We start from the raw sequence: 12,790 nt of genomic DNA, 5'->3' as shown, positions 1-12,790 counted from the left end.
AATATGTAAAACGTTGATACAGTTATCCCAGAGTTAATAAGAAACAGGGGAGAGCAGAAAACCTAAAACTTTTAGGTTTCTTTGATTACTACAGTCCTACAGACCACAAGAAGGGGAAAGCTGTATAAAGAAGCTTGTTCTACTTTATAAGCAACTCAGCCACTGAAAAGCTCACATTTGCTATACAGTAGTATGTTTATAGAGTCATTCTACTAATGTATAGCCTGATATCAGTTACTTTCATTATTTTCAAACAGCGCCACCTACTGCCGACATGGCTCCATAGCTTGAGGGGGATGGATGCAGAAACCATGTATGTGTTCATCATTATGAATGACATTTATGCTGTGAAATAACTGCCCTCCAGAGAGGGGTTAAATCTGATATTATAAACTTTGCCACTGTCCAGGGGGTATTTCTTTCTTGGAAATCTGGAATGAAAAAAAAAATATACTGCTCTCTGTACATCCCCTACCAACTTCCCATACCAAATGAATCCCTAAGAGGTATATAATAACAGACTACGTGCATGTCTGAGTTAACCCTTTCGTTGATAGCATTTTTTTTCCAGTGGATGCTCATCCTGTAATATCCGAATGACCCATAGGTGTGCAATGCGTTGCAAAATACATGGTTCAAATAATAATTGAAAAGACAAATATCATAATGAAACAGTATATTTCTTATTTATACAATACACACATATTTCGAATATATGCATGTAAGCTCTATAAAGCTGAGACCGGTTAACCTTTAAATGCATACAGATTATTATTGAGACATTAAGTTCTATAAAGTTGAGAGCAGTAAATCCTTTAATGCACACTCGTGTTTATTAAATGCAGCAACATCTATAAAGTTGAGACCAGTTAACCCTTTAAAGCACACCTTTTATTACAGTAATATTTATAAAGTTAATACATTCATATTGTTATTAAACACAATAAGATTTATAAAATTGAGATCAGTTAACCCTTAAATTCTTACATATGCTTTATTAAGCACAGTAACATTTATAAAGCTGCGACCAGTTAACCCTTAAATGCATTTTTTTGAATTAAATAATGTAAATAATATCTATTATAATGTATCTCCTGTCAGTGGTTAAAGGGACATCACAAGTCTTAAGATCTGTCGCCTGTACCCCCTTTGAATGCAACTCAACACCTAGAGGAAATCAGGTGGTCACAGCATATGTGTATTGGATGTAGCCCAAATGGTTGCAATTATGTTAATGTAATTGAGTTGCATTTCTTTTAACTGATCCCAGCCTAGTCTGAAAACTTTGAATGGGTAAGATTTTTTTTTTTTGTAAAGGCAGCCCCTCCTCCTTGTCCCCCTTTCCTCCCCGCCCCTATTAAAGAGAAGAACTCCACCAGCATTGGAGTAGTTTAAAGACCCCTTAACTTGACTTGAAGGAGGAGGAAGAAAGGACAACTGCAGGGGAAACGTCAAAGAGAGAAATACAAAGAGAACGTCTGGAAAGAATTACCAGTTTGATGCTTTGGAGAAGGTTGTCTTAAGGAGGACCCTGTATCAGCCTCCAGAGCTCTCAGCCTGATGCAGGGCATCTTTACTGCCCTCTGATCCCTGCACTGCCACTCCAGGCTCTACACTCTACAAGCACTGGGCATTTTGGGGAGAAAACATTAGAAAAATGTTTTATCCTACTTTTTATTTTTTTTATAATTTAGCTAGATAGAATATTTTTTTTTTGGAGTAAGTTTGGAAGACACGTGGGATATTTTGATTTTCATATATATTTGTATTTATACATATATATATATATATGTTTTGTGTTTTCTTTTTAAACACTGCAAAAGTGTTAAAGAAGTGATTTTCAGTTTTTTTTTCCTCAACGCTGCTGAAAAACACTGATTACCTCAAAAAAATTGGGAACTTCTGAAGGAAGAACCTTAAACATCTTGAAAGAAGCAGGAGATTCATATTCAAGGTAATGATTTTGAGTTTTCTAATCTTGTAAGCATTTTGACAGATGTGTTTTAATGTGCTCTGGTATATATATATATATAGATGCCAAAAAAATGTATTTGCTGCAAAGAAAAAAAATTACATTTCTACATTTTTGTACATTATCACAAAGTATTTTGTACATTATCACAAAGTATTTACTATTTTTTATAGTATTTTTTTAATATAATTGTACTTTTACTAGTCTGATTTAGCATAATCATTATAATAATTGTATCCTATAACTTCTATAAATTGGGGAAGCTCTGTAGAAAAGGTGGTGGAGGAGGTGTGTGTGTGTGTGTGTGTGTGTGTGTGTGTGTGTGTGTGTGTGTGTGGTAGGTGGTGGGGGGTTACCTCCAGAAAGAAAGCAGTACGTGCCAGGGACTTGTCTATGTATGGGGGTGTCAAGTATAACATCACTTGCAATGACAAAAGGCTTTCATGATGTGTTGCAGACACTTCTATTCAAATTGCAATGATTTGGGTGAGCTTGGGCTACAGACTTTGTAGCCATAGGCAAGGAAGAATATTTTTGCACTTTTCCTGCATATTATTAGCATACAAGAAAAGGGAGGATTGTTTAACACATCCTCAAGGATTTCTGACAATGACTTTGTAGCAAGCATCTTCTCGTTGTCTCCCAGGTAGATTGTAGCAGATAACCAGTGATAGGTCCCATAACCTGTCCTCATCGAGCCCGATGAAGGTCATTAAGGCTGAAACGTGGCATCTACAACCCTTAATAAAATACAGTTAGGAAATGAAGGCTAGGGTGAGGTTACTGGCACATAATCAGGATTCAGACAGCTATATAGTATCCTGAAAAAATAACAGACTTAGAATTCTTCCTGGATTGTCTTGAAATCATGTAAGACAAAAATATAAGAACTGGGCATAAAAACACAGATACCACTTTTAATGTATAAAATGTGTCTGCACAGTGCATCAGTGTGTGTTTTAGGTTTTTATTTTGGGTGAAGGAGTTTAGATTTTGTGAAATGTACAGTGTGCTGACTGCTATTTGTTCAGTCCAAAGGCAGAGAAGTCAGGAGTGTGCCTTGTATTTAATCATAAAATCCAGCTCTTACAGAGAGACTAGTGTATGGGTCTTGGCTCTCATCCTGTACAGCATGCTTGCTAAGTAATGAAGTTGTCTCTTGTACTCCCACCCCACGTGATCCATGTGGGGGAATACCTTTTGACGTCAAGTAGAACTCGACCTCCCTGAGTGACGCAAGGGCCTTATTGTATGCGATTGGATAATTTGTGTAGGCTGGAGTTCCCTAGGATTTGGAGGCTGATCCAAGAGTTTGTGTGAAGATAGGAGATGGGGTATGGAGTATGTCAATTATGGTGATGACAGCTATGAGATTATTTGGCCCTTCATCAGGGGTTCCTACACATGGGAAGCTGTTATCTACACACTTATTTTTCCACTGGACATTTCCAGGACATTATCTTCTGCTTTAAGTTCTTCACAAACACCTTCTTCATTCCATCCAAGTATCACTATATATAGAGTGCACATATTTATCCCTTCTTTAGTGTTGGCTTTTAGAGCTTGCAACAGGGTATCTTAATATTGTACAAGGGAGTTTTTTCCAAGCCAAGTCGTGTGTCCAGCTTGCTTGGATGAAATGAAGCTTCACAGAAGTCTTCCAACAAAATATTCACATGTAAGGCAGAGCCTACACCTTATGTTTGTATAACCAATGCATTATCCATCCCTGCTCCCATGGGTATTCAACCCTAAAAGGGTGTCAGTCTTTTAAATGACCGTCTTTAAGGCTGGATACAACAAAGACATATTGTTACAGACTGGGAACAGCTTTTCCTCATAATCACAGCCTATGATTTTGTTCAGATCAAAGTAACCCAAGAACATTATACTTATAGATTCACTGAAAACCCTTTTAACCCTTTAATCACAGAAATTAGTGGATAAATCAATACAGTATTTTTTTTTTTACATGGAAACATGGTTGATGATCTTCCAGTTTCCTCGCTTAACTTGGAATATTTATTATTATTATTATTATTATCAATATTAATATTATTTTCATACATTTTTGAATTTAGAGAGTAAGCTTCAAGTGTAGACTAATTCCTTGCATACAATCCAGACATTAAAGGGGTTAATACCTAGTGGGGACGATCTTCAGATACTCTGGTCTAGGAAGGTCCATTTATATTAGATGGCTCAGTGTCATGAGAGTAGCAGTTCAACACCAGTTGTAAAATATTCATCATATATGCCATATTTTGTGGTTCATTGATTAGTGTAAGACTTGTTTGGGGTAGGTCTACTTTGAGCAGCATGATTCACTAACTTAAGGTACAACTTGACCAGTAAACCAGGATATAGTCTCAGGTGACATCTTACACATTGGATTTCTGATTACTTTTTAACTCATTCATAGTCAGTAAGTCCTCCAAAACGCTGTTATATTATCATTAAAGGTTATCATTAATCAATCACTTCCTATTTACTAACATTGTTTTAGTCCCGATATGAAACGCGGTCATATGAGACTAGGCTATTTCTCTAAAGGTTTTGGTAAAGGAAATAATAGCATATTTAAACTGTTTAAAAGCCAATAAACAATCCTGGTGATCTATATTTAGTGAAGGTTGTTTGTAAAAAGTTTTTTTTGGTCTGTTCATTAAAGGGAGAGTTGACCTTGGTTCACCTCTGAGGTCGTAATCCAGACATTTATTACCCGTGTGAAGGTAGACCTGTCTTGCTTGGGCTTGTTGGTTGCCTTTGATAACTAATCCCTAAACCCATAAGCCCCTGCCATACAAAGTTAAGGAATCTTCATGGAGTATGCACATTAGAGAGCATCCACCATTAAGAGAGGTCCATTAGCATGGATAGACTGACACACATGGGCACCAACCCTGCCTATAACATAACATAACATTTCCTTTATAGCATGCCAATAGATTTCATAGCGCTATTACAATACCGGAGAGTGAATATAGTGATAAAATATGGAATTAACAACAACATTAACACAAGTTAAGCCATACTGGCGCAGATGGAGAAGAAGGTCCTGCTCTTGCACGTTGACCATCTGTTGGCATAAGGATTGTATAACTTTTTTTTAGCGATGTTAGGCCAAAGGACTTTTGGCATGTGTCACTACAATGTGCGTAAACACTTGCCAAACATTAACATTAAAGGCCACATGTACACGTGTAATAAATAGATAAATCCCAAGAATTTTCTGGTACTTTTTCGACAGCATTATTACTCGCCTTAAAAAGGCATGACCCGTCATCATGTTCTAATCTCTTGTGTTCCTCCTAAGGTCATTTTTACGGCACAGAAGTGTTCTTTGGTGTAACACGCTAACATGTAGAGTTGATTTCGCAATTCTAAATAAGTAAAGTCATGCTATTATTACAATTAATTATGAAAACGTGGTTTATATACCATTCTTCTAGAATCATGGCCTAACACTTAATAAAAGACCTGTTGATTATGCCGTAGTTGTAATTCAATCATCTACCATCTGGTGATTTCCTGGCTGCCATGTTTGTTCATTAAAACGATCCTTTATTTGACCTATTTTTCTTTAAATGTGCAGATGTCGCATGACTAGGGACTGTGTTTTGTAATCAGTGTCCGCTAAATGGACCTTAATTGCATTATATGAGCGTGTGACACTTCAGAGACTTTGATAAATGTAACCAGCCTTTCAATGTGTTTTTAAACACTTCTCTAGTAAGGTGTGCTCGCTAAACATGATCTTCAGATTTCATAAACAGCAGTAGGCCTTGTAATAGCTCTTTTTTTTAACTCATAGAGTATCCTGAAAGGTGATTCTGTCAGAATCTGTGAAAGTAAAGTATTTTTGGTTAGGTACAAACATGTGCTATTTGAGGTAAAATGTGTGCATTCCTTTCCCACAGAGAGGCCTTTAGAGAGCAGAGTCAAAAAGTGTAAAAAAAATAAATCCTTGGACGTAGACTCTTACTTCTATCACAACGAAAAGAAGTAGATGTGTTAACTCTTTCTTTAAATACTAGATTTAAATGACAAAAAGCCACCGTCTATGAAACGTATTTTGGCATCTGGTCAGTGATGTTTTCTCGAGGCTGATCCAACGAGCGGGACTGTAACGTTTAACTAGAACGCCGCAAGCTGTGTTTGGGCTGGTTAATATTGCTCAGGAAAAAAAAAAAAAGAAGAAGAAGGGAGGAAATTTTGTGATGGATGATGTAAGAGGGTGGAGTTCCATAGACGTCTAAAGCCAGCAGATGATGTGGTGGCTGTAATCAGAACATGTTCAGCTGGCTGATAAAATACAAAAGAAAGAAAAAAGCAGGCGGAAAGCTTATCATATTGTTCCCAGGACCAGAATCCTTTAGCTTAATCCAAACAGACTACTACTAACATTTATGTGTATATATATATATATATATATATCCTGCTAAATGTCTTGAGTGTGATGGAAATATTTACTACAGGAGCTATTGATGTTTCCATGTGGTCACACCCCATGTTACATTTGTAAAGATACCCCATATCGGAATGTTCTGAATCTTCTATGGAACGTTAGAAAACGGAGATTTGGAATTCTTTTTATTGACTGATGAGACTAATGTTCATTTATTTGTATAATCTCAGGATTTATTTGATAAACACACCGTTGGGCCTTATGGACAAGAAATGTGACGGTTGACATTCCCTTGACCTTAATTCCTGTGCCATGTCAATAAACTTGGCCAAAGTTAGAGCTGCTCAATGGATGGAGAACTTGTTGAGCACATAGAATACACTTTAGTGCAACTCTAGATGCGTCCTCCACCCTTAGAGGCTAATTTAGTGCTTTAACAATTACTAATTTAGTTGAGTAAAACTAGGGATTTAGTAAATATGCTCGCTAGAGTATGTGGCTAAAGTCCTAGCTCAGATGCCTTCAGCCGCCAAAGGAACCTGGGCCAACCATCCAGAACCGTTGACTGTTCTTGGATGTAGGCGACAGTTGGCCGCTATGTTCTACATCTGTATGTTAACAATATTGCTCTGTTGCTATTGACATTTGCATGAATATTATTAACTAACTTGTTGTTTTTTGTTGTTGCAGATGCATTGTGAAAGGTTTATATGCATCCTAAGAATCATTGGAACAACGCTATTTGGAGTTTCACTCTTACTTGGAATCTCAGCTGCTTACATTGTTGGTTACCAGTTTATCCAAACAGACAATTATTACTTCTCTTTTGGACTATATGGCGCGATTTTATCACTCCACCTCATAATCCAAAGCCTTTTTGCCTTCTTGGAACACAGAAAAATGAAGCGATCTCTTGAAACGCCTATTAAACTGAATAAATCGGTCGCCCTGTGTATTGCTGCATATCAAGAGGATCCAGACTACTTAAGAAAATGTTTACTTTCTGTGAAACGCTTGACCTACCCTGGAATGAAAGTCATCATGGTTATCGATGGGAATTCGGACGATGACATTTACATGATGGACTGTTTTCGTGAGATAATGGGCAATGACAATTGCGCCACGTACATATGGAAAAATAACTTCCACGAGAGAGGTCCGGGTGAAACCGAAGACTCTCATAAAGAGACCATGCAGCAGGTCACTCAGATGGTTCTTTCCAACAAGTATATATGTATCATGCAGAAGTGGGGAGGAAAGCGTGAAGTGATGTATACAGCATTCAAAGCGCTGGGGAGGAGTGTGGATTATGTACAGGTAAGCAATAATCCGCTACATGGTTGCCAATGAAAACACCCTTCACAAAGGGGGCTTTTGTGTAATCCGTGGAGAACGTTATAGGATATGCATGTACCTTTTGAACACAGCACACTATTCACTGTATTAAAAACACAGCTTTCTCCTTTAAAGCAGATTTTTTTCCCCCTCCTTAGCATAATGTAAGTGAACAGATTGTAAAGTTAAAGGAAGTCGATGACATCATCTTCTAAATCTGACATAGCGCCACCTCCCTGGTGAGCGGCACTTAAAACCCATGTGTTTTTGCAGAAGAAAGTGACACTATTAAACGTGATACCAACTCATTTAACCCTTGGAATCAAATAGAGAGGTACATTGTATCTGCTCCTTGGGATACTCTGTGCTTTGTTTAACTTTTTGTACAGAGTTTACTTTATCCAGAAACATTTCCACAACATTCGCAGTAAAGCTGTTTTTTTTTAAGGAGATGAAACGCATATTTAGTATAAGGAATGCTTCCTGAAATTCATTTGGAATCCATGCGTTCCTGTTAATATTTTTTTTCTCTGTAAAACCTGAAGGCTCCCGGTCTCTTTCAATGTAAGTTGAGGTCAAGCCAACTCCTTCCCCACTAGGCCCAAGAGTTTGGCAATGCTTGTAGCTAAGTGTGAGAAACACAGTAGATTCGTTGCCGGAGAAATAGACTATTTGCTTTCTCCAGCTGGAGAACGGAACCTTAATTCTTCGATATCCCACAATATTTATCACCTTCCAAAACCATTTGTAAAGTCTCTGGGCCATGAGTCAGGCTGGTCTTTTCCCTACGGACCCACGATTGGGAGGGTCGGCTCAACCCCAGCACACCGAGTACATCTGGCGAAAGTTGTTTCAACGTTTGACGTTAAATATGTGAATTTTCAAATCCCTGAACAGTCTAGTGGCATCTTTCCAGGAAAACTGCTTTCCCGTTTAGTGCAGGATATATATATATATATATATATATATTATATATATTCCTCAATATATAGTCCTCACTCAGCTTTTAGCTTAAAATAGAGATCACTGGCCTGTGTTAGTGTAGCTTAATTATACAGGTTTCTGGTATATCAACGTAGTATAAAAAAAACATTTCCTGAACAAAAGCTCTTCTGGGGTCACATTTTGATCCCAGCAATTAATATGTATTGGCAAGTGTCCTACAGCTGAAGCAGGGATAAGGCAAGTTTCCCTACTCCAGCTGTTGCAGACGGTCTGGCTGGTTCAGCATCATTGAAGTTGTAGTCTGTAACTCTTGAAGGGAAACATTTTTTTTTTTAACAATAAATCGCCTTGAATATTTTCAGGGCTCTATTAATCATAATCTCGTCAGATATTAGCATCTTGTCGCTTTCAATTGTATGTATTAGAATTTTTCAGCAAGACAATGTTACTTAACCAAATAGTTAATCAGAGTTAGATTCTCTGAGTCAGCTGGCTTGGAAATCTTTCCATGTGTGGGTTTGTTGTCTATTCATTCTCATTGTATAAACTTATTATGTATGTATGTATTATGTATGTTGGTTGACATTTTTCTGATTTCTGTTTTTAGGTCTGTGATTCTGACACAGTGCTTGATCCAGCATCATCGGTTGAGATGGTTAAGGTGTTAGAGGAGGACATGATGGTTGGAGGCGTAGGAGGAGATGTACAGGTAATGACCTTTTTTATTCAATTTTATGTCGTTTTAACATTCTCTCTGGAACTTCACTGTAACGCAATTCTCCTTGCCAAAATTATACTAGTTCAACAGCTAATTATCAAAAGTAATGATTATCTATACATGTTTTTTCAATGTACATATGATTCAAGTAAGGGTTTAGCAAATACTACTGGAATCAGACCTTTAGATCATTTGAACTTCACCACTCATGGTCAGTTTGGAAACATCAGTGGACCATGTCAGGAAAAATAGGCAACATGTTACTGAAAGAACCTAATTTTACTATCCATGTTAACTCTTTTTTTTATTATTTGGCTGGGCAAGTAGTCGGATAAACAGATTAGAAATGTGAGAGTTCCTATGACATAATATTGGTGCCAGAAAGAATCACCCCCACTGTCTTCTAAAACAAAGGGTATCCAAACCAGCTCCCGCCTACAGAAATATTTAAGTACATCCAGCCTTACTTAGCTGTCTGTAATAGCAGGACTCCTTCCAGGGTTTCCTGCTGGCTTTAGCTAATGCTATCGCCTTTGAAAGTTAATACGGCCTTGTAGTCACTCGAGTGACATGGAGCCTCCTGAAATGCTAATTTATGATTGTCCAGAGGACCATCGGGAAGTCTAATGGTTCTGGACAAGGAGCTTTGCTGTAACAATTAATATAAAATATAACCAAGGGAGGAAGAACACTTTGAATTTGCCTTTTGATGTTCCACTCAGCGTGTTTCCTTCTACGTAAATAAGCTGCTGCTGTGTTTTTTTTCCTTGTACTGTCAATTTTATATACTCGCTTTACCAGAATATTAATTTTATGGATAAATAGTGACGTTCCATAGCGGAGATCCATTTATTAGACAGTTCTGCATATTTTTTGCTTAAGTCTTTACATTTTGTAAATAATAATAATAATAATAACACATTTTTATTCTCTTTCTTTTCTACCCCTGACAGATTTTGAACAAGTATGATTCATGGATCTCCTTCCTCAGTAGCGTGAGGTATTGGATGGCTTTCAACATTGAGAGAGCATGCCAGTCGTATTTCGGATGCGTTCAGTGCATTAGCGGACCACTGGGGATGTACAGAAACTCCCTCCTACACGAATTCATTGAAGATTGGTACAATCAAGAATTCTTAGGTTCTCAGTGCAGCTTTGGCGATGACCGCCATCTTACAAACCGCGTTTTAAGTCTTGGCTATGCAACCAAATACACAGCGAGATCAAAGTGCCTTACAGAAACCCCGACTGAGTATTTGCGGTGGCTCAATCAGCAGACACGTTGGAGCAAGTCCTACTTCAGAGAATGGCTCTACAACTCAATGTGGTTCCACAAACACCATCTGTGGATGACCTACGAAGCCGTGATCACTGGATTCTTTCCGTTTTTCCTCATCGCAACAGTCATCCAACTTTTCTACCGTGGAAGAATATGGAACATCCTGCTCTTCTTGCTGACCGTGCAGTTCGTAGGCCTTATTAAATCCTCTTTTGCCAGCGCTCTCCGAGGGAACATAGTAATGGTCTTCATGTCTCTTTACTCGGTGTTGTACATGTCAAGTTTACTACCAGCGAAGATGTTTGCGATAGCCACGATAAACAAGGCCGGATGGGGAACATCAGGAAGAAAAACAATAGTGGTGAATTTCATAGGGTTAATTCCTATAACCGTTTGGTTTTCCATCCTCCTTGGCGGTGTCTTTTATACTATATGGAAGGAAACGAAAAAACCGTTTGCAGAATCTGAACAGACTGTACTCATTATTGGTGCAATACTTTATGCATGCTACTGGGTCATGCTTTTGACTTTATATGTCGCTCTGATCACCAGGTGTGGCAGACGGAAGAAGGAACAGCAGTACGACTTGGTGCTCGATGTATGATGATAGCGATTTACTTGTTAAAGAGTGCAAACTGATATATATATAGATATATATATATATAGATCAAACCCTTAAAGACATTTATTTCATTAGGAACTATAGCATTAATGACATGAATTCATGTCACTAAGGGAAATGCAACACTGCTGCTGGGACTTGAACATACACAACTCTTGTGGGCTCATTTTTGTGTATCCAAAGCAAAAAGAAAGTTGAACACTATTGAGAAAAATGAACACAAACGTACCCATGGCTGCTCCTTGACAGAAGAGCGGCCATTTTGTTTATGCACTTTTTCTATTGTGCATATGCCTGACAGTGTTATGTTCTATATACCTCACTGGTCATGCTTATGTCTGGTCATGGTAGGGAGAATGGGTTTGAAAAAGTTTTATTTACACTTTTTTTTTAACCACATTTTCCCTGCCAAAGGTCCTAGTGAATGGGCCTTGTGGCTGTCGCAATACCTTGCAACATAATTTATAAACTTTTTAAGATTTATTATTATTTTTTATTTTTTTTTTTTAGTGATGGCCATCGGCCGTCAGATATAATGCCAAATGTGCTCTGCCGAAAAAGCACCTTGGTTATGCTGTATTTTTATAATATTGTAATAATTATGTTTTTTTTATTTGTATGCCTTTAAATTTTTTTTTTACATATTTTATATTTTACTTATCGCTAAATTGTTTGGATCTTTATTCTTTTTAACAGTGTTTTATTTTGTTATTTTAAACTGGCCAAAATGTGAAACTTTATAATGGTTCATATTGTTCACAAAGAAAAGAATAAAAATTCTTTGTACTTTTATGACTTTGTGCATAGTAATTATTTTGTACAAAATGTTAATTATCTGGAATTATCATATTTTATTAGAAACTATTTAAAATAGGCTTACACAGAAAATTAACATGCATTTTCTGGAATTTATTTATTTAAGGTAATTAATTCTATAGTGATATGTCTTTTTAGAAATCCAATATTTCCAATATGACTAAGGACTTTAGTCTAGGGATAGACTAAGGCTAGGGATATTCTGTCATTTTAACCCTTTGTTGGGAAAGTTGGCATCGATTAAGTGACACATCCATAATAATCTTATTTGGGATAAGGTTTTCTAAAATCCCTTCTAGTCTGCAGCAGTTTTGCCATAAAGAGTAAGCTCAGTGTGGTGTTTGAGGAAGGAAAGTCACCCAGCAGATCACATGACTGACAACAATCTAATCTAAACGGCCGCTGGGTGCTGATGCCGCCGGCCGGGCGGCGCTACTTTAATACTTTTTTTTGAAATGTAATATGGCAAGCCGGATCGGCTATTAAATGAAAAAAAAAAATACTATTAAAGCAGCGCCGGCCGGCGGCATCAGCACCCAGCGGCCGTATGCGATGGCCGCCAAGTGATGGGTGCAGCGTGAGGGCTGAAAGCTCCGCCCCCTCGCACTCACCTTTCACCCCTCACGCTGCTCCCATCACTATGCGGCCATCAGATTGTTGGAAATCGAATCTAAACGGCCGCTGGGTGCTGATGC

At 37.7% G+C, this 12,790-nt stretch overlaps 1 protein-coding gene across 2 annotated transcripts; it reads left to right on the top strand.

The window, feature by feature from the left end:
- Window positions 1–1,827: 1,827 nt before the first annotated feature.
- On the top strand, window positions 1,828–12,071 carry HAS2 (hyaluronan synthase 2). 2 transcript variants are annotated; one of them, XM_053467413.1, is made up of 4 exons: window positions 1,828–1,954; window positions 7,071–7,697; window positions 9,268–9,369; window positions 10,332–12,071. In XM_053467413.1, exons 2-4 carry the CDS (start codon window positions 7,071–7,073, stop codon window positions 11,259–11,261), a joined length of 1,659 nt encoding a protein of 552 aa, XP_053323388.1. In that variant the 5' UTR covers window positions 1,828–1,954; the 3' UTR covers window positions 11,262–12,071. The 2 variants fall into 2 exon arrangements, with proteins under 2 accessions (XP_053323388.1, XP_053323389.1); XM_053467414.1 differs by lacking the exon at window positions 1,828–1,954 and adding an exon at window positions 3,295–3,306.
- The last annotated feature ends 719 nt before the right edge of the window (window positions 12,072–12,790 follow it).

This window comes from Spea bombifrons, chromosome 5, assembly GCF_027358695.1.
Source record: "Spea bombifrons isolate aSpeBom1 chromosome 5, aSpeBom1.2.pri, whole genome shotgun sequence".
In the NCBI taxonomy this organism is placed as follows: domain Eukaryota; kingdom Metazoa; phylum Chordata; class Amphibia; order Anura; family Pelobatidae; genus Spea; species Spea bombifrons.
This window is presented reverse-complemented; position numbering and strand designations above follow the sequence as displayed.